General features: G+C 39.7%; 1 protein-coding gene across 2 annotated transcripts; it reads left to right on the top strand.

The window, feature by feature from the left end:
• LOC147313387 (solute carrier family 22 member 6) lies at positions 1–22,264 on the top strand. Of its 2 annotated transcripts, none has more exons than XM_086262882.1 (10): positions 1–606; positions 2,087–2,190; positions 2,331–2,485; positions 3,151–3,319; positions 3,714–3,837; positions 7,332–7,438; positions 10,600–10,811; positions 10,927–11,035; positions 15,222–15,434; positions 19,947–22,264. In XM_086262882.1, exons 1-10 carry the CDS (start codon positions 253–255, stop codon positions 20,026–20,028), a joined length of 1,629 nt encoding a protein of 542 aa, XP_086119008.1. In that variant the 5' UTR covers positions 1–252; the 3' UTR covers positions 20,029–22,264. The 2 variants fall into 2 exon arrangements, with proteins under 2 accessions (XP_086119008.1, XP_086119007.1); XM_086262881.1 differs by having other exon boundaries at positions 7,329–7,438.
• Positions 22,265–22,969: the final 705 nt, after the last annotated feature.

The raw sequence follows: 22,969 nt of genomic DNA, 5'->3' as shown, positions 1-22,969 counted from the left end.
CACAGGTTGCTGTTTAGAGTGCGGCGCAGCACAGGTGTGACTGCATATGAATGAGAGTGACTCTGCCTGTTAATCATCAGCCTGGCACAGGCATAAATTCCAGCCTTTTTTTCTTAGACATTTGACTGAAGCTTTGTCTGCTTGTGCATGTATTCCAGCTTCATTTTAGGAGCTCTTTTGGACTTTCTGAATTAGATCCGATTAGTTATAATAAGGCAGATTTTAACTGTGCATTCACCAACAGTCAGCACAATGAATTTTGATGAAATCCTCTCTGTTATCGGAGGCTTTGGGAAGTTCCAGAAGATCTTATATGTGTGGATCTGTCTACCTCAGATCTTTCTGGCATTCCACATGCTGGTTTCAGTCTTCACCGGGGCAGTCCCTCCTCATTTATGCCGCTTTCCCGGGCTCTCAGCGGGGACTCCAGCCTCTTCAAACTTCAGCCTTCTAACCACCCGTGATGGACAACTTGACCTGTCCTGCACCGTCCCTTTAAACCACAGCAGTGCTGAATCTCTTGGCAATGGACATCCTACCCGGAGGAGCTGCCCGGACGGCTGGGAGTACAGCACAGAGACATTTCAAAACACTATAGTAACTGAGGTGAGTGTAAATCCAGCAGCCTCTTGGATAAACCCAGATGTGTTCAGGATGGAGATACGGAATGTGGAGAGACTTAACACTTTTATTACAATGGCCTCTGGTGACATTTGAGACAGGGGTGAATGGGGTTACAGTTGAGAGCTGGACTCATGCAGGGCAGGGCCCTCTAGGCATCCCTACATACTTGGATAATGTTTTTGAAACATACACGTGAGGGGCGGGGAGCAGCAGCAGTTACATGACCAAAATGATGTAACTGGACAGGGCACTGTCACATGTAAGACACAATTCATCTCCAGTAAATACAGTAACTAAGGAGAAAATTATGAGTTAAGTGCAGTTGATTTAGGACAATCGACTCATCATTCGATTAGAAGATGTATGTCGGCCTGGAGCATTTTAGCTTTTTATGCTATAAAGGACCTCACTGATCTGTAATGTTAGTTCTAAAACCAAAGAGCACTTTGCTAGAGCGTCCTACAAACGCTCTAGCACCTTTTGTCGAGACAAAGTTAATGAAGTTTATGAAAGGCTGCAGAGTTCTCTCTACCACAGATATCCAGTTGGAGACACTGAACAAGAGAGACACAGAACTTAAAGAATCCACCCATCCATTTTTTCCTGTTACCCAACTCAGAATCACGGTCGGCCTGGAGCCTATCCTACCTGCCATAGAGGGAGCGGAGGGGTACACCCTTGACATATTAACTGCTCGTCGCAGGGCTAACACAGAGAAACAAACAACCACTCACACTTACGTTCACACCTACTGCCAATTTACAATCACGAATTAAGCTAACCCCACTAGCTGCATGTCTTTGGACTCTGTGTGGACAAAACATGCAAACGCGAGGGCGACATCCATACTTCACACTGAAACACTTCAACCAGATGTCAGATTTGAACCTAGGGCTTCTTGCTGTGACCTTTCTGCATCACTGTGCTGCCCAACTTAAAGATTCCTGAATTCAAATTTACGGGAGAGTGCCACAACACCAAAGATAGTGATTCTCTACATGAACTGTTTCTCTCTGGGTGACCACTGAAATTATAGTCAGGTGACACAAGGCTTTAACAAAGTGCAGTTTTCCTTACATATCCCTATGTGATCAAGCTCTCTCAAGGTCCAAGAGTAAAAAATAATGTTTTAAATGACTCCCGAGTTCTTAAAAAAATGTGAAAAATTCATGTTAGTGCCAACACTATCATTAGACCTTATTCTGTGAGGGACATAAACGTCTCCTGCTATCTCGCCAAATTTCATGATGATCACATCCAATCTTTCTGAGATATCATGTCCTTGAGTAAAGGGTTTGTCTAGGGTGACTGTGGGGATCAATTTGTATTCTAGCTGTTTAAAATCACAGAATTGTCTCCAATCCCTTTCAAAGTAAAGCATTTGTACCAATGTGCCACTCACTGCGCCTGTTTTCCACTGTTTAAGAGTTTTCATGAAACATCTTGCTTTTCTTCCTCCTAGTGGGACCTGGTGTGCGATAATGCCAGCCTGAACAATGTGGGCTCATCTATCTACATGTTTGGCCTTCTTGTTGGAGCGGTTGTGTTTGGACACTTGGCTGATAAGTAAGTTAAACATAGCATACCCATTTCAGAGCTCTATTGATCTGAATACAAAGTACTTTACTCTTTTAGGAGTTTGTAGTGGTAGAATTTTTTGAGTGTCATTTACTGGAATGACTAACTTCTGAAATCTTTTGTCACAGATACGGTCGCAGGATAATTATCCTTGTCAACCTAGCTAGCCAGGCTATCTTTGGAGTCGCTGCTGCTTTCGCACCTAATTTCTACATCTACACTGCCCTTCGCTTTATGGTTGGAACATCCATCTCTGGTGTTATCATGAATGCCTTTGTCCTTGGTCAGTGTCCTGCAGTGGTTACACGAAAACAGAAGTTAAACAAGATGCTAAATGTCTTCACTGTTGAAGTGTCAATAGTGCAGATAAAAATTCTGATCAGCACGATATGTGTATTATCCTTTGACCAAGATCATCAACTTATATGAATTGTTGTTGTTCAAAGGAATTAAAAGGAAGTAATTCAAAGAAAAGTTTTCTCACATTACAAAAACATGTTACGTTACCTATACTGGCTAGACTGGTGTGGTTTTACGTACAGTTTTTGCTTCTCCTTCTTTACTTTGAAGATAAATGAATGTGGTGCACAGTGCTTACAAGATTACAAAGCATGGCATTATAAACCTAAACTAAAACCTGCATTTATACTTACCATTAGATGTTATGAAGGGAGAAAATAGTTTCTTCTCTCATAATTTAACAAGAATGAACACTTGGGCTCAACCACAGTTTTAATGGTGGCACTCCACCATTTTGGCACATGCAGGTTAAATTTGTAAAAAAAAAAAAAGTACTAGAGTACGTGTACAGTGACATTTCTAAAATAGAAAGTAGTTTTAATCAAAGACTTGACTGATGTTTTTACTTATTTATTTTTGGTATATCTTTCATATAGTATTTTGTATTGTGTGTCAAGCTTTGTGTATTAATATGTTCTTACTGCACAGGCACAGAATGGACCGGATCAAAACAGAGGATGTTGGCGGGTATAATCACAGACTACTTCTTTGGCTTTGGCTACATTTTTCTGGCCGGTGTGGCGTATCTCATAAGAGACTGGCGTAAACTGCAGTTGGCTATATCCGCACCTGGCTTCCTCTTTATTTTCTACATCTGGTGAGTGTGGAGCAGCCCAGCCTAGAATTTTGACTAGTTTCCAATAATGATTTGGTAAAAGTATCAGAAAGCAAAGAAAGAAGGGAACTAATCAACAACAGACTGAGTTTTTGAACACTGTGGTTCAGAAAATAAAACTACAGCCAATGCTCACTGTTGTGATTTATATGAAATTCCTCACAAGCCAGTGTGGTCTTACAGAAAAACACGCTGACCTACTTTTGAATTCTTCTTGTTTGTCCCTTACTTTAATACTTTAATACTACAGTCAATAATAGCTGAATTCTACTAAGATGTTTGAGAATTAGGTGATGCGACAAGTCATAGCTTCCAATTAAGGCATCGAGAGTCAAGTATGTGTGTAAAGAACAACTATCTGTAATATATTTTTTAGGGTTTTGCCAAAGTCTGCTCGCTGGTTAATGGCCAATGACAGGACAGAAGAAGCATGGAAACTGATCCAGAAGGCAGCACAGATAAACGGGAAGCCCCTCATTAAAGACCTGGAGATGTGTCAGGTACAGGTTAATTCTGTCTCTTACACATGAGCTTTTTTTTCTACAGCTGTCATTGTAGAATACAGCAAACACTCGAAACTGACATTGAGTGTTGTGCTGACAGATGTCTGATGGTGGGCCACTAAGCCTACTAATACTAGTCTACTGCTACTACTCATGGTCTTACTGCACACTAAGGTCTCTATGTCAACTCATTGAAAAATTTAAGAGACCATAAAAATTTAGTTTGTTCATCAAAGATCTAAAAAGCTTTTTTTTCCTATCACCAAATTTTAGGATTAGCCTATGTGACATAGATCTCAGAAGATTTCAAGATTTAAAAAAACAAAACAAAAAACAGTTTGTCACATTCTAAATATTTAGATACGTCTAAAGCTGAGATTATTCTGTTACTGGACTCTTGGTTCTTCATATTGGTTAGACACTGCATTTGTCTTTTTGGTCTCCCTAACATGCACAGTACTGCAAATAAACTGATGATGTCTGGAATCCTATCAAATTTAACAGTACCATCAGGGAGGCATCACTAAAACCTTGAAAGTTCGAAAATGTTGAAAAAACGAATACATAGCAAATTTAGGAACCACCGAAAGGAAGGAAAACATGTTTTTTTCATTTTGGTGATAGACTCTTAAAAAAATAAGTTTCTCTTCCTGTCGTGAGCTGAAATTATGGAACTTGCCATTTCATGTTGCTGACTAAGCAGTTCTTAGTATCCTTAGTAACACATGTAGCACTGGCCTGATTAACAGTCCCATCAAATTAAGTAGCTTCATTAAGTAGCTGTCCTACATGAGTGCTTAGATGATCATTATAGATTTCCAGATATTCATTTCAGCTTTAAGTAAACACCTAACACAAAAATTGCCAAATTCAGTGAGCAACAGCTGCAAAACTGTTTTGCCAAAGCGAACAGTCTTGGGCCTTACAGATGAGAGACACGTGAAAAAATTTCCAAATGCAATTAAATCTGTCTCTCTCTCACTATTCTGGAGTGAGCTTTGGCAAACTACAGCAAATGTTATTTTTTTATATGAGCCTTATGACAACAAAGAAAATGGTATTATTAACTGTCACAGTGTGCGGATGCAGACTGTGTGGAGTGAAGAGGAGGGCCCAAATGCAGACACGCAAAAACAAAACTTGATTCTAACAGAAAACATGCCGTTTATTATGGCATTATTGAGCAGTACAAAAAATAAAAGGGCAAAAATAATTTGAAGCTAAGCAATAACCTAAAACTGGGGAAAACTTGAACGAAAACATGAAGCATCCTAAACATGAAAAAACCTGGCGAGGACAAAATAAACATGCAAAAAACCTTAAACCTGACAACTTGGCATGAATCCACAAAGACCTGGAAATATGGCATAATGCGGCAGGACAGCAGACGATCGGACAACGAATGAATGAAGACTCAAAGATCAAATGAATGAATGAAATGACCTGGGATCATGGCATTAACTTAGTTTTAAAAAACACTTCCCTGGTGGAAGAGATAAAGTCTTTGTGGTTGGTTGCTAGCCGATGTTCAGTTGCTGTTTGCCCCTGTAATGTATTTACTACTCTGTCATTTGTAAGTCACCAGTATCCTGCAAGGAGCCACTGCTGAAAAAGGTTATCTCGCCTACCTGCCCAATTCGCATCAATAAGTGGTTATTTTCTCATCTTCACCGGAAGTTGCTGAAACTCATTGACTCTGTGTGATCTCGTTACTCCCTGTGTGAACAAGACTTAAATGGTGCTCCTCTGATGCTGATAAAAGAGGACGAAGGTGCCAAGTTGTCCCCACTAACTTGTCACTGAACGTGGATGTAGCCACTTTAAAATCACCCACTGCTTTTTGCACTTTGTTTTTTGAAGCCTGAATAATACTGTTTTGGAGGATTAATTGACAAGGGGGTAAAGTGCTCAGCTATCAGTTTGGTTAAACTCTACAGCATTATTTAGTGCTAGGAAGCTTAATAATACTTCCAAGTCTAGAAAAAAAAAAAGAGGGTTTTTTTGGTTCTGCATAGTACACTGCACAGACATGATGCCCTTAAGGTTCTTTATTAAAGTTGCAGTAGGCTCTTGAAAGTGTACATTTTCCTGGAGTCAGATTAGAAAAAAAATAAAACTACAGATTTTGAAGGTGTTTTGTTTTCATCTTTTTTCCTTAATGGTAGTCTAAAAACTAGCCAGTTTGGCTAGTAAATGTGCTCTTTGGCCCTGAGATTAATGGGGTGTCTATAATGCAGGGCATTTCAAGAGCTTTTAAATTCCCCATTTTGCATGTGTTTGATCAAACGAATATGGAAGCCCGTTTCCGCCACCAAAAAAAACCCTAAAAACAGGTATCCATAACTCGAAATTTCGAGTTATTTTCTTGAAATTTCGACTTACTAATTCGAAATTTTAACTTGTTAACTCTAAATTTCGAGAAAATAACTCTAAATTTCGAGTTATGGATCCTTTGTTTGTTTGTTTTTTGTGGCAGAAATGGGCTTCCATAAACGTATATACACTAATATGAACTTTAGAAATATCTGGCTTGTAGAGAGAAGTCTGCCTCTGAAGTTACCCAGTTTAACATCTATGCATCTTGTGGCGCTTTTCTTCATCTTTTGTTAGAACTGAATTTGTCCTATAGAATATGCAAAATATAGTCATTACTTACACCTCACAGGTTTTAAAAGAAAACTTGCAAACAGAATCTCTTTTTTGTTTGCTCACTCTCATCTGCGGTTTCAGCAAAAAACATATGGAAAACTACAAAAACCACAGGCGTCTGGCCCATGAAATATCTCTGACTTTATTGAATGTGCAGTAAATCCTTGTGTCCCGATGGCAGTCTAAGGTTTATGTGAACCAGCTGCTTGGATGGTCATATAACCGCACATTTCCCATTTTTTTCATGTTACAATGCAAGAAATCACTGACTAAAATTTCAAGCGTCATCTGTCAGCAGGAGCCAGCCGTCTTTCACCATTACTGGAAAAGTGCACAGGCTCAGTAAAAATAAAACACAAATCAACTACTGGATTTGCACAGAAGCTCATCTCAATGTATTTTTACACCTTGTGCATTTCTTTTTTTATTCAGTGCTACTAAATATAACTGTTTCCACACACACAGCTCTGCTAACGTGCTGCTCATGCTACGCTCTTTATACAGACGTGGCTTTCCACTCAGCTGTAGTGTTGTAGGTAGGAAGGTAATTAAACACAGCTTAGAGCAGATATCATTAAAGCACTAGAAGCAAAGATAAATAATGTTTCATTACAAATGAATGTCAAGGATAGTTTTTATTAGCAGTGAGAATATTCCCTCTATGACACTGCTATTCTATTTTTATCCTCCTCTGTTATTCAGGAGCCACTACTTATTTTCATGTGTTTTTTGATAAGTGGGTATCATTTAAACATGCAAACTATTCAAACAGAACTACTGAACATATTTTGCACCCTCAACCACAGACACTGATACCTATTGTCTTGCTTGTTTCACAGCAGGTCTGTAAAACCAAAGAGAAAACTGTAGCGAAGAACAAACACTCGTTCCTTGACCTTGTTCGAACACCAAGAATGAGGAAGCACTCTCTGATTGTCTTTTATCTGTGGTGAGTATAAGCACATGTTTTTTTCAGTCAGAGTCAGACTGAGCACAAGACTGCTCCTGAGGGTTCACGCTTATCATCCACATCCCCACCTCTGCATGTCGGCCTTCAGTCCTGTCTAAGGGGACCTTTTAAACTCTCAACAGGGGCTGAAGAGTCTGTCTGAAACATGGATTTGGGAATGCAATAAGGACAAATTAGTGCTATAAGCTCAATCAAATTTCAAACAACAGAAAAAATGACCATGGGAAAAACAAATGAGTAAGCTTGTCTTGCTTCTAAATACTTGAGTCTTATTTATCCAGGAAAAATGTAACATCTGAACAAAATCTCCATGTAAGACCTATTTGAATTTGAACCCAAAACAAACAAATAAATCAAACTTATTTGATATACTTCATAACATGGCTGAATATTAGCACTTAGCTCATGCTAATGCCAGCTAGCTAATTTAGGTAAATCTATTTCTGGGACATAAAATGAAATTTTGGCTAGCAAAAAAATACTGGGCTTAAAATAGACTTACAGTAGAAAGAGAACAGCTGAAGTAGCAGTCAGGCACCTAAATATTTAAGGTCGAACTGTGAGCTTATCAGCTAACAGTAGTGTTGGCTTGCTAATCTATATGTAATGCACTTTGATAGCATCTCTGGCACATCTTTGCTAACTGATGTCACACAGGTTGCGAAAAACAGCAAGCCACAACTAGCTGGGATGTGCAGGCCATGAACCAAGTCACAGAGGGCTTATCTATAATCAGTGAAACACGCATTAGCTCACTGGGTTAAAACAACATTAAAGCTGGAAAAACCACACCACACTGTGTGCACAGTTTTACTTTTGGCCCTAAAAAGATATAGGAAGCAGTTTGGAGTTTTGTGCCTCTTCAACATTCCCTGCAGTCTAGAATTTTGCTTTTTGACAGTTTGTTTTTCTGCCTCTAATCTGATTATGAAAAGCTACAGTGGAAGCCTGCGGAACTAGTTTGATTCTACTTACAGTTGAGGTGAAGCATTAAGACTTATATCGTTCCTAAGGGCTAAATGTCCTGTTAAAATTATAAAGGATGTCCTGTCATATCACATTTTTCATGGCTAAGGATGAGTGCCTTTGGTTTTTGCACCACGGAATTCTCAAATGTGAATCCATCAGTGCAATAAGGGGTTTATTCACTGCAGCCCTGCTAAAATATCCATGTTTACAGATAGTTCTTACTGACAGTCAGATGAGAAACAGTTAACCCTGTGTTTTTTTATACATATTGCCCTATCGCACAAGCATCACAGTCATCAAATAGCTTTTATTGATGCATTTCCTATTAATTGAAATGCGGATGTTGCTTTAGTCCCTGTTCCTGTCGAAACACGAGATAGTCATCTGTGCCAGAGCAATAAAGTCTTTGTTTTTGTCACTTCAAGCTTTTTCCATTTGCTGTTTTGATGCTATAATCAGGATCAGCTGACCTTACTCTGCATTTCTTTCATACTGGCCACATATCTGGCGTGGATGGTGATTGCTTAATTGTACCAAACAGTGAATTGTACCAAAGTGGATTTGCAGTGTTACTCCAACTATCCTTAAATCTACTGTGAATCAGTGTGTTGTAAAAATAGTCCAGCAGGCTGATTTTTATAGCCAGTAAATGTAAAAACGATGCGGAAACTACAATGTGCAGAAGATGGACTACAAAATGCGCATCTTAATTCACCACAACTTGTTCTACCCCCATTGTTTTATGTGGGGCATTTAAATAAGAACCACGGCTCAAAGTTATGTCAAACCTCTCTGTCTAAAAACTCTTCACTTAGTCCTCCTGCTCAGTGTTTAGAGGCGAACCCCACTTAGTGCTCCTCAGTAACACAGTAAAAATGAACTGAACCGTCACTTATCCCTTGTGATTATCCTAAAGGCTGCAATACAGCAAAGTGCATTACTAATTTAAACCAAATTATACGGAACCTTAAACAGACTTTGATCAGTTAACAGAGTTCATAATCTTTAAAGAGCAATTCTACATTCTTCATGCAGCAACAACCTAATGAGACGTGGTTTTCCTTCCAGTGTTGTGATGTTCAGAGATCAGTCTTGCAGGTTATAAGCAGGTTATGAGAAGGAAAATGCTGTTTACAGTTCCATGAGTTGTTCCACTTTGTTTATGCTTTAGATTCTTTTTCTCGAGTTTTCGAATGGTCAGTAAAGATAAAGCGGTTTAGTTGGCTGTGCTAGGAATTTAGCTGAAGAACTTACATGCTTGCAAGAGAAAAAAACGGGGGTTGAATCAGAATAATACAAAGCGACCAGTGACCTGTCGCCGGTGTCACAAATGACATTTCAGTTTGCTGCCTCTTTCTATTGTCAGATTGTGAGAGGGGAAAAAAGAGAATTCTGGGACTGCATGGCACTTCTTTCCTTAGTATTTAGTAATAATAATAATAATAATGGATTGGATTTATATAGCGCTTTTCTAGGCACCCAAAGCGCTTTACAATACCACTATTCATTCACTCTCACATTCATACACTGGTGGAGGCAAGCTACAGTTGTAGCCACAGCTGCCCTGGGGCAGACTGACAGAAGAGAGGCTGCCATATCGCGCCAGTGAGTTGGATCAGTCACTTCTTGGTCGCTTATCTCACTTAGGAGTCTTCCTAAGCAAAACAGACTACTGGAACACACCCAAAGACTGTGTGCACTCCAGGGAGATGAATCATATGGCATACGTGAACTTGATCAGAGAACAAGAGTGAGAAACAAAGGCGCAAATTGAAAAGTCAAAAATCTCCATAAAGATGTAACTGCAAAATAAAAACTAAAATAAGAAGTAACTGAAGGGGCAAACAACAGCTTAGACAAAAAGGAAAAACAGGAACGCACACTAAGGGGAAAAACACTAATGAACAGAACAAGCTAAACTCTCTGTGAGGCTTTGCTGCTCATTACTTAGAAAACCAAGTGAACCAGCTTTGATTTGGGTTTGTTTTACACTATGTAACTTATTTTGGCATCATCCTGTAGGAACTTCAAAGACTAACAGCAGTGGGAATTATCTCATTTTTCCATGAACAACAAATAATACATTCAAAGGTATCAAAGGAATGACATGTACCATGACATTTCCCTTCAAGCAGAAGCGTTTCTTTCTTTCTTTGCTCCTACATTCTCAGGTTTGTCAATGTCCTCGTGTACTATGGCCTGTCCCTCAACATTTCTGACTTTGGAATGAATATATACCTGACTCAGATGATTTTTGGTCTGGTTGAGATGCCTGCGCGCACAATCACCCTGTTCACCCTGAACCGCTCCCGTAAGATCTCCCAGCTAGCTTTCTTAGCAGTTGGAGGCACTGCCTGTCTGCTCACCATCTTCATCCCCGATGGTATGAACACACGCTCAGGACAGCTTAGCTGGACTGTGCATGATTAACTCTTTGCCCTACTTGTTCTAAAAATGTAGTTTACAGCTTTTCTCGCCATCCTTTTATCTTCTTTTAGATTTGTCTGTCGTCAGAACGGTCTTGGCCATGATTGGAAAGTTTGGAATCACAGCCTCTCTGTCTATTATTTATGTGTATTCTGCTGAGGTGTTCCCCACTGTTATAAGGTGAGTGTTACCCTCCAAATACCCGGGAGTCTTACAACACAAAGAGTTCCTTCACTATCTAAAGCTAAACATGTTCTGGCTAGCAATTTCACTTAAACAGGCTGTGTTATTATCAGAACTGTGGAGTCTTCTAAAGGCAGCTGCTAATGGTGCCACAAAAGCAGTTTGACGAGGCAGTCAGTGATTGTTACCTAATGGTATTTTTATGGAAACACAAAACATTTTGGCAAGTTGTTTCTGGAATAATTTTCCAATATATATATATATATATATATATATATATATATATATATTCAAAGAAATCGGAACATGACTTTTGGTGTTTCTTTGTTAGCTCATCCAAAAATCCAGTTATTCGGCCCATGAAGAGTTCTTTCATTAACTACATCACTATATCAAAGCCTGGGCAAAAGGCTTATCAGGCTTATAGAAAAGCTTCATTAGCCCAAATACTTACCAACAGGTTTTAGATGTATGGCACACCGGATTACTGGTCGAACTGTCTGCAGAGCAGTTTTGAGACTTGTCCCATTATGATTAATGTTGAAATTGTTTACATTTATTTTTTTCGGAAGTGCTAGATTAAATTTAATACAGCAAGGTTTAGGAAAACTTAAAAAAAATAACTCATGATACTTAAAGTGTCTCACTCATCTGACTAACTAGTGTTAGTGTTAGAGTTGGTTTTGCTAACGAAGTTTAGAATGTGGTTAAAACGCTGCAACTTTCCTGTTAAAGGCTTTCCTTTACATCAGGCGTATCAAACATAAGCCCCGGACAGACTTCTATTTGGCTGACAGGATGCTGGAAGAGGAGGATGACAGGAAAAATGTGAAGGAGGACATAGATTATGGACTGCATTTGGGTTATGTTTGATAGCTTTTTTATTTGTGCTAACATATTTCTTTCAGCTATTATATCAGCATTTCTTTATAATGTAGAAAAACTGAGACATACTATTATTAAATAGGATTTAATGTATAGTTGAACATATTTACACTGGCAGGAAGAGACTTTAAGGCCAATAAAGAGTTTAACATCCCTACTTTAGATATATGAAAATCCCACAGGACTGAACCTTATTATAACTAGGGCTGCTCAATTAATCGAATTTTAATCACGATTACGATCTGGGCTTTCAACGATCATTAAAAATGACTGAGCCGATTATTAGCCCCTCCCTCATGCTTTACTCTCGCGCTGCTCCGTGTGGCAAATCGAGCGCACCTCTCTGCATTTCGAACACGTGTCACAACAATTAAGATCAGCGGTCTCCAACCTTTTTTGCGCCACGGACCGGTTTATGCCCGACAATATTTTCATGGACCGGCCTTTAAGGTGTCGCGGATAAATACAACAAAATAAAACTAGTACCGGTACCGAAAAAAAGATTTATTCATAACACACGTGAAAAGACCCAGGAAAACCGAGTAAATGATAAAAACGATAACAAAATAACGCTAAAAACCCTGAAAACCATACATTTCACACCTGAGCCTCAACTCTTGCGGCCCCGGTACCAAACGACTCACGGACCGGTACCGGTCCGAGGCCCGGGGGTTGGGGACCGCTGATTAGGGATGGGTATCGTTTTATCCGATACCGGTGCCAAACCGGTACTTTTGAAACGGTGCCGGTGCTTAAACGGTGCTCAAACCGGTGCTTAAAGAATGGAGAACACAAAATTGGTCCAAAAACCTCTCATGTTCAGCTGTTTTTTTTGTAAAAAGATAACAATGTTAGCCTTTTCTGCAGCTATAGGGCATATATGATATCACTCTTGGCTGGAAGCAGTGCTTAAACAATGGAAAAAACACAAACTTTGTCCAAAAACCTCTCATGTTTAGCTGTTTCCCTCTTTTTCTTTGGTCCTTTTAGCCTTTTTGGCCAGGGTGAAGGGAGTATCTGCCATCAAACAAGAAGACAGCCGCATGTAGCTAAGATGATGTTTGCTAGTTCACCTTACATGCATGAATGTAATAACGTGGTTAGCCTACTCAACGTAAATTACACACGAACAACATTAAGCTACTCGCGCAGAGAAGAACGGCTGCTGCTGCATCATCATCCTCATCATTTCTGCTACACTGGCAAGGCTAGTGGCCAGGACTCTCCTCTTCGGGTTTTTGGGGGATGTTGCTAACTCCGGGTCCGATAACAGGCACCACACCCGCAGTAGATGTGCACGGTGTGAGGTCTCGCAGCAAGCTATCAAATACGGCGCATTTCTCGGCTTTTAAAAAAAACACTATGCGTCACCAGGTGTTTCATCAGATTTGAGGTGTTACCTCCTTTGACAGTATCACAGTATCAGCTTAAAGCACTTGTTGCAGGCTGCTGAGTTTGCATATTTTGCTGTGAAGTACAGCCAGACTTTGACCGCTTCGCCTTGGGCATTTTTAATCTGTAGCTCTGCTCTAAAAGAACGTACGTACCTGGACCCACCTACTATCCTCGGAAACGTAAAATGATTGGCTAGAATCTAAAGTGTATCACAGCTCAGGGAAAAAAAAGCACCGAAATAAAGCACCGAAATGTGCGCTGCTTTTCGGTCTGGTTACTACCGTTTATGTCAGAACCGGTGCCATAATTGCACCGGATACCGGTACCCATCCCTACCGCTGATTAAGAGGACCCGAGGGAAGCTCGGAAAGCTAAACAGAAGTTATTTGGAGAGGAGAGTGACTGCCGTTGGTTGAAAAGAGAGGTAAAAAAACTTCAGTGGTGTGGAATCATTATGGGTTCGCAGAGTCGAGACGTGGATCAAGTAGACACAGTGTGTAAACTTTGCTACGGTGTCGTAGCTGCACCACAGAGCAACACTGCAAAGTTCACTAAACATAGATGTTTACATTTTTCATTTAGTTCTTATATTGCAAACATTTAAACTGTTATCAGTATTTGCACACTATTTTATATTATTTTTTGACAATCTTTAAAGTCATTATTCAACACATTGTTATTGTTAAATAAATATCGTCAAATAATCGAGATCTCAATTTCAGTGAAAATAATCGTGATTATCATTTTTGCCATAATCGAGCAGCCCTAATTATAACCCAAAACCGACCTCCCTAACCCTATATAGGTGTCTGGTGATCTGGTGAATTTAAGCACTTATAGATTTACCTTGTTGCCATAAATACCAACTGGAATTATTGAGATATCATTAAAATAATGTCTTTATGATTATTGCTGGCTGTATCTTAATCCTGAGAATGCTGTTGCCGTGTATTACAAACGTGTTCATTCTAATGCATAAGCAAATCACTATATCTACATTAAATTGCAAGAATCCAGCTTTGTTCCATTTACTAAGATGGATTCATGCATGATTTACATTACATGTTTGTTATTAAGAGTGTTCACAGATAAGAAAGGTGGAATAGTGTAAGTGAAAATATAAGGTATACATTACTATCTATAAATACAGAGTGAAAGTGAGAGCAAGAAAGCAATAGCTGTAATGGAAATTAAGTGCAGAAACGACCCCCCCACAGAAAAGACAAATGCCATAAAGACATTGTCTGATAAGAAATCATTAACCAACAATGGCACTCAGAGAGTGCAAACCTCTGTCAAGGCAGCTCTCTCTTGGTACAGTACTTACTTTTAAGGGAAATTATTTCTGGATGCAAACTATAATGTGATATTTAGAATCCCCACACACTAGTATTTGTTTCCTAAATGTTACCAATACAAAAAAGGCAGGAGAATTTACATTTTTAAAGATAAAAGATATTTCATCAAAGTTTGACCTAATTTGACCTTGGAGAAGAGGTCAGAGGTCCAAAGTAATGCAATATTTAGTATATATCATCCCTTTATGCTTAACTGTTGTCAGTGCAAACAATGGTGGTAAGAAGCATAGTTTTAAATAGCACTATTATCACTTTGAATTTCAGGTCACTCTATTGACCTTGAAGGATATGCTGACAATACATACATACATACATAGTTTCTAAGGTATGAGTCCTTTTTTCTCTCCAATAAATCATCATGTTGACCTTGAAGACGTCAGTGGATGTAAACCACATCTTGATGGATTATTCACATGACCCAACTCCACACACCCAATAGATTCCATCAGAATTTATTCAAAACTTTATGGCATGTAGACAGAGATCACATTGATATCCATAATAAGCACCTGTAACCGGGCCCTTTTATTCATTGTATTTTTCAGACAAAATGGGATTGGTATAGGCTCTATGTGTGCTCGCACTGGTGGCGTCCTGGCTCCCATGATGTACCTTCTGAGGGGGGTCAGTCCTCACGCTCCCATGGTTCTGTGTGGCCTCTGCCCCCTGCTGGGTTCAGCCCTCACAATGCTACTTCCTGAGACGGCCAACAGGCCGCTGCCTGATAGCATTGAAGACGTTGAGGGATCCAATCACAGGTTTGACTTAACTGTTGACTTAACCTGAGCAAGATCATCATAGGTGCTGATCCTAACCCTATATTTTGAAGAAAGGCAAAATGTTCATTTTTAAATAATGAAAATTGTTGCTGATCTGTGTCACTTTGATTGCCAAAGCTTAGGGGAAGAGTTTGATGAGAAAATGTATATTCACATAGCCTAGGAGTAAGGTTAGGATCATCTCTGAAGCCAGTAACACAAACAAAATAAAAGAGAACTGAGAATTGGTTGGTCTCAGACAATTTCATCTTGCTTTTGGTTAGAGATGCAAAATAAGAGTGCAATGTAAGTAAATGTAATCAAATACTTGCTGCACCAAGGAGGCCACAGTGTTGCCTGGAGGCACATCAAGAAGCAGCACTTGCATCTTTTTTGTGAGCAATGAAATCATGGGGAAGAAAAAGAGAACTAAATATGATGGTATAGATCTTTCTTTGATCAATAAATGTGCGTAAATGTACATACCAGTACGTACATTTGCTCGGCCACCAGAACTTTTACTTCCAGGAAGTTAGAAAAGAAAAGTGCAACGATACACAAAATTCACGGTTCGGTTCGGTTCGATTCTTTGGTGTCACGGTTCGATATTTTTTCGATACAAAAAAAATGTTCATGCCTTTTTAATTTGTCATTTATTAAAATTATAAATATATATTTTAACTCAAAAGTACAGTTTTTAAATTTAATGTTGCTGAAACAAAAGTAATTAAAAAATATATATATATCTCAGGGCTCTCAAAATTTCAAAATCCCTGGTAGCCCTTCGGGCAGGGACTCTTCGGTTTTTGGTAGCCCAAAATAAATGTAAGTAGCCCGAATAAAAAAGAGAGCAATTTTTTGATTGATGTTTTGTTTCCTTTACAATATTATACATTAAAGTATAATATTGTAAAGGAAACAAAACATTAATCAAAAAATAGTTGAAACACAAATTACAACATTGTATAAAAATGACAATCATCAACTCAAACACTTGGTTCTAATTGAACATAAATTTCTATGAACTTGTAAGAACTGTGTAGAACATGAATCAGTCTGTGTCAGATCCTGAATTTGAAATTTCCACTGAAGTCACAGGTAAGAGACAAGTGGAACCAAGATCTAGGCCATTTGCTTTTTGAAGTTTGCAAAGACTGTTAAATTTTGCCAGTGGTAGTTCACTCTTTGCAACATAGTATGCTGTTCTAAACAGATTTTTCAGGTTTATTTTTAGTATGTTATTTGCAATTGGTGTTTGTTCTGGGAAAGATATTGCAGACTGAGCAATAATGCATTTCTTGCATTTCTCATGGCTTCTAATGGGGGCCTTTTTTAAAATGACTGGTCCCAGTAACAAAGGCGCTTGTCGACTCAGAAATCGAGAGAAAACCAACAACACACCCGGCAGAACATTATGTTATTTACACTGGTGCACATAAGTGGTCCGCAGGTGCGCATTCGCTGTCAAAATAAAAGACGCGCACCAGATAAGAAGTTGCAACGCGCGTTTGCGTCCATATAAAAAGCACTGTTTTTGTCCGCTAGAGTGGGATTTTCACGGCACATTCTGCACCACATCTCTGTGCGTTCATCATTTGTTTGAAGCCAGCTCACCTCCTGCAACCACTTTTCCGAGAATACGCGCTTCTTTTGTGGTTCGGACTCCTGACATTTCTTTGGAGGTGGAGGAACACCAAAGTAATTGCTTAAAGGAGCTTCTTCGACATCTTTAAGAGTTTTAAAAAAATGTCTGTCCTCCTCCAGAAAATCTTATGTATGCAAACACGCGTTGCAACTTCATATCCTGTGCGCGTTTATTTATTTATTTTTTTTTCTTTGACAGCGAATGCGCACCTGCGGACCACTTATGTGCAGCCCTGGTTATTTAGCTCGTCATATTGCAGCCACAGAGATTCTTTTGTCCATGAAACCATAAAGCTGCACTTTCTTTTTGCCTTATAGTCTGATTTGTCATAACTTTTCCGTTTTGTGGTAAGCTTTTCTTTGGCTGTCACTTCTTCACCCTGACCTGTCTTATTTGGCTCAGCAGAACTAAAATATATATCCTGCTGCTTTTACACACACACACATAACCGTCAGCGATTCTCTGCGTGATCAACCTCTCACATGTTTAAGCTGCGGGAAATTTTACTTGTCATGTTTGCATAGTAAGCTAACGATCGATAAGACGATGTCAGAGGAATTGGTGCGCAAATTATCATCACTCAGTGCTGTCGCTCTCTATACACAGTTCGCGCGATTGCAAAGTGAAAGCAAAAAACAAGCGCAAATTCAAACGCGATTTCAATATGTCACATATTGACAGTGGCTCACCGATGCCAATGACATAATTACCCAGCTACATTTCCGAAAGAATGCAAAAGCATTGACATATATTTTTCCTTCCTACAATAGGCCGACGGGCAGGGCAGAGATAGATTTTGGTAGCCCGACTGGAAAAATCGCTAGCCCCCGGGACGTCGGGCTAGCTTATTTTGCAAGCCCTGTATCTGATTGAGGAATCACTCATCTTTGGAAAAGAGAGTTTATTACAGAGAAATGGCTCTTTCCAAAATAAAAGCTATACTATACGCTTCTTCTGGGCTATATTTTCAGCAGCATATTGTAGCGGGTCAGGGCTGTTCGGGGTTCTGTTTGTACAGTTATGTTTTGTTTATGTTGCCATAGTGACGGGTGACGCCCTCTCGCTGCCACGGTGTGTCCTTCCGGGGTCAGAGGGCGCCTTGTGTGTTGTTGTTGTTGTTGTTGCTGTGCGGTTGCCGCGCTGAGCAGTTAGCTAGCGGCAGTGTTCTTCTGCAGATGTCAATAAACGGCTGTGCTCCCTGGCTAGCTCACAGGAAGCAAGACCAAACGACACCTCCGTCTCCTCGTTGTCTGAGCTCGCCACATTGGTGTCAGAAGTGGGATGATGGTGGCACCCCATGTTCTGACCCGAATGACTTTTCCCCCGCTGGTCGTGACCGGCCGGTGCGCCAAAAGAAGGCACCTGGACATTTGCAGGACTTTGTGTGGGGCAATGGGGTCGTCGGGGACGACTGACCCCTTAGGTGCGGGGGCTATGTAGCGGGTCAGGGCTGTTCGGGGTTCTGTTTGTACAGTTATGTTTTGTTTATGTTGCCATAGTGACGGGTGATGCCCTCTCGCTGCCACGGTGTGTCCTTCCGGGGTCAGAGGGCGCCTTGTGTGTTGTTGTTGCTGTGCGGTTGCTGCGCTGAGCAGTTAGCTAGCGGCAGTGTTCTTCTGCAGATGTCAATAAACGGCTGTGCTCCCTGGCTAGCTCACGGGAAGCAAGACCAAACGACACCTCAGTCTCCTCCTTGTCTGAGCTCGCCACAATATTAAACATATCAGGTCCCCATAAGGAGAATCATGTGCTAACGGCTGTCTAAATGACTCGGCTAAAGTTAGTAGCATGCTTGTTGTTTTTGTCTGCTTCCACTTGTCTTTGCACTAGGATGATGTCGGCGTAAATGTGCAGTCATATTTGTTGTGTTCCCACTAGTGCTGTCAGCGTTAATCTCGTTGAAATGACGTTAACGCCACAACACGGAAAATCTCCGTTAACGAGCTACCCCTGCGTGGGGCTAGACGGCCAACACATTAACGAGCTAACTGCACTAACACACTAGTTCCCACCCATGTAATTGAGCATTGCGTGGCACATCCAACATACTGTTTTACTTTAGTCCATGACACGCTTACCTTCAGGGTCATACGTCACATGAAAACCAAAATAATTCCAAACGCCAGATTTGAATGAGGGTGGGGGAGGTTCAATTTGCCATGTTGCAAGGAGAGCTTAACTTCTGTCTCGCTAGCTTGCCCTGCGCTCTTCCTTCTGACTATGCTGTCTGTGTTGAATGGATCTGCGCTGGACAGTGCAGCCTAGGCGGAGTAGTCGAACGCAGATTCACTGAGCGCTCAACACAGACAGCATCGTCAGAAGGAAAGTTGATAAAATAAATTACAAATTTTGTATTGTTCATACATATGCGTACCGAACCGAAAGCACTGTATCGAACGGTTCAATATCGATACCAGTATCGTTGCACCCCTAATATATATATTATCCTATCCAAGCTCAGGTCTTCTACCAGAGCCCTGGGAGCTTGTGCCTTTAGATGTTGAAGGAAACTGTACTCAATGACACGTTGACTTTCTTTGTGATTTCTCTGTAGGAAAGTTGGAACGCCTGTAGGAATTAGTAGAATCAATCTCCATTGCTTCAGAACAGTTTTAAATTATTAACCCATGTTGTTTTACCAGAAAACACCCTTTTTGTTTAATTCTGAAATGTCAGGTAATTCTATTAAAATTGTTTTTTTTTAAAAAGCAGCAATACCACCAGCACTATCAAGGAGTCCATTACTTTCTTCCTCTTGCAGGGTCCATATGTGCCTGTAGATCTGAGGGCATCTTCTCCACAATTCCATGAAAACCAGCGATTTTTTTTATGACCTTCTAAAAAGTGCCCTCTTTTTCCTTTATTAGTGAGGAGGACAGCTGTCTTAAGCCAGCCATCTTCAATACTTCTATGAAGAACATCAACATCTGCAACACCAGTATGGACTGAAACACAACCACAGACCACAGACATTCTGTGTGTTTTCTATGACTGGTCTAGTCTATGCTTCCAGTGGAAGTCATGATGAGACTTAGGTCCTGTAAGTCACCCTAACTCTGAAGATTTATATCACAATTTTTATTTCATTTGTTTTCAAATACATTTCTAGGTCAGTGTGTTATATTCGATTTTTTTTTGTTGTTGTTTTGATTTGGTCTCATCAAGTGTTATACATTGTAAAGGTTTATTCTGAAATCCATTTGGAGTCCTTAACAAGACACTGGTGCCATGGCAGATGCACTCAATGAAAGATTTGAACAGTCACAGCACCTGTTTGCTACATTAAAGCATACCTGAATATTTCTGCTAAGGTTTTTTGAACATACTTTCATATTACATGAGTGTGACTGTGACCACATACTGCTTGGAACATGCTATTGAGAGATATATGGCTTTGGACTTACAGTCTAGAAACTATTTACACTGCTTCACTTGTTCCACATTTTGTCATGTCACATCCTTATTCCAAAATGGATTAAATTAATTAATCACAAAAGCAAAGGGACAAATTGAAGTTTGCTTCAAATTCTTGCAAATTTATTAAAAGTAAAAAAATAAATAAATAAAACATGTCAATAGGTATCCAGCTTGGTACTTTATTGAAGCACCTTTGGCAGCAGTTACATCCTCAAGTCTTTTTGAGTATGATGCTACAAGCTTGGCGCAGCTTTTTTGAGCAGTTTCTCCAATTCTTCTATGCAGAACCTCCATCTAGTAAACTGGGGAGTTTCTCTGCACAATGTTTTCCTCCGGACATAATGTTTGGCTTTTAGTTCAATCCTTGTTTCAGCAGACCAGAGAATTTTGTTTCCAGTGGTCTGATTTAGCAAACTCAAAGTAGGCTGTCATTTGCATTTTGCTAAGGAGTGGCACAGGTCTTTCAGGTCTCCATAGGTTTAACTTTGTCATTACAGGGTATTGTGTGTAGAAGTCTGAGGTGAAAAACGAGTTTGATCCATTTTGGAATAAAACTTTAAAATTACAAATGTGGAACAAGAGGAGCACAGGAGAACAGGATGCACAGGATGCACAGTAAAACTGCATTAATGTATTATGGTTTTTTGTTTGGTTACGTTGTGGCAGCTCAGCAAGGTGTGAATGCAACGCTAACATGGCATTACCTCCAAAACTGTTAGCAAACAGTTGCTAGTTTATGCTGATATAATGTAATATTGGCATTGTTAGCACATTAACATAAGCAATTAATTACATCGGCTTGATGAATGCCCAATATCCATAAAGAGACTTAAAGACACTGTAGAGCAGGGGTGTCAAACTCAAATACACAGTGGGCCAAAATTCAAAACTGGAACAAAGTTGCGGGCTAACATTAATATTTATTGGAAAAAAAAATCTTCCTCCAGATATAAGAATGAATCTTTTCTTATGGACTCAAACAAGTTTTGATGAAAAACTGAATATGGAACAAGCAAAGCTTAATACTAAACAATATATATATTAGCTGTATAATACCAGTAGGCTAGCTCTGATAGTAATTTGGTATGGCTTCACGGGCCAAATGTAATTAGGGCCAGAGTTTGACACCTATGCTGTAGAGCATGGATGGGCTATGAAATACAATGAATTCATGGGTTTATCTCTATAAGTGGTCTGTTTCTGGTCTGGTGTTTGGTCTGCAGTTTTAATTATTGCTGCGTACATACACAGGCACGTACGTAAGCTTACTTTAACATTGTTTTGTCTTAGTGAAGTGAATGCTACAGTATGTGGTGAATTTTTTGAACAGTGTTCTAACAGTCTTTTATAAGCAGTTTGCACAAAGCCAGTTTCATTTAAAAACAAAAATCCTCATTTGCTAAGGAAGAAGTAGTGCTAGTCTATGGTCAGTGTCTTCATAGAATAATGGTGTGGGAAATGTGGGAATGGGTGATGTTAAACTGCACTCATGTTTACAGTAAGAAGCAGCAGCAGCTGTGTTTGAGGAAACGCTGACACTTACTGGTGAACAGTGAGTGTCACATTGGTTCTGACAGCTTAGTGACAAATACTTGAAACACAATATTCAAACATTGAAATCTTTTGTAAGGCTCTTACATGCATTTATATACAGCTGCATTGTTTTTGTGTATTTTTGTATTGTTTCGACTTTGCAGAAGAGAAGTCTGAATGAAGCTGTTATGTTTTTTACTGTCTTTCTTTGTACAATAAACGTTTGTTTGGGGAATTTATTCTGTGAAAACTCATCAGTCATTAGTAAGAAGTGGAACAAATCATGTAGGAGAACTAGCAGAAAAGGTTAGAAATGAACCCTTGGCTAATGGTTTGACACATAAGACTTTCAGAGTGTTGCTTAAGATTGAAAACAACAGCAACAACAACAATTTTTGCCAAAAAATATGCTCACGTAGAAACCTGTCAAACAGATTCAGTGACTACTCTTGAATGAGAAACAATAAACCAGTAATCAATATTTACATAATATACATTTTCATTCATTGCCAAAGACTACTTATCCTTCTTAGGGTTAAGTTTTGAGTGAGCATGGTGGTTTATAAAGGCAGGAACATAAGAAGAGCCGCAGACACTTAATATCCTAGTTAATTACTAGCACTAATGTACTAATGACTCTAGTTAATTGCATTGCACTGCATTTATTTTGAAGGTAAGGGATAATAAGGGCAGCACGGTGGCACGGTGGTTAGCACTGTTGCCGCACAGCAAGAAGGTCCTGAGTTCAATTCCACCATCAGGCCGGGGTCTTTCTGTGTGGAGTTTGCATGTTCTCCCCGTGTTTGCGTGGGTTCCCTCTGGGTACTCCGGCTTCCTCCCACCGTCCAAAGACATGCAACTTGTGGGGATAGGTTAATTGGATAATCCAAATTGCCACTATGAGTGAAAGTGAGAGTGAATGGTTGTCTGTCTCTGTGTG

The sequence above is a fragment of the Aulonocara sp. 'chitande type north' Nkhata Bay genome, linkage group LG15 (assembly GCF_057382095.1).
Source record: "Aulonocara sp. 'chitande type north' Nkhata Bay isolate Kocher_YH1m ecotype deep benthic linkage group LG15, A_spYH_male_GT1.1, whole genome shotgun sequence".
Classification (NCBI taxonomy): domain Eukaryota; kingdom Metazoa; phylum Chordata; class Actinopteri; order Cichliformes; family Cichlidae; genus Aulonocara; species Aulonocara sp. 'chitande type north' Nkhata Bay.
Note: the sequence above shows the minus strand (reverse complement) of the source record. Positions and strands in the feature narration are given on the sequence as shown.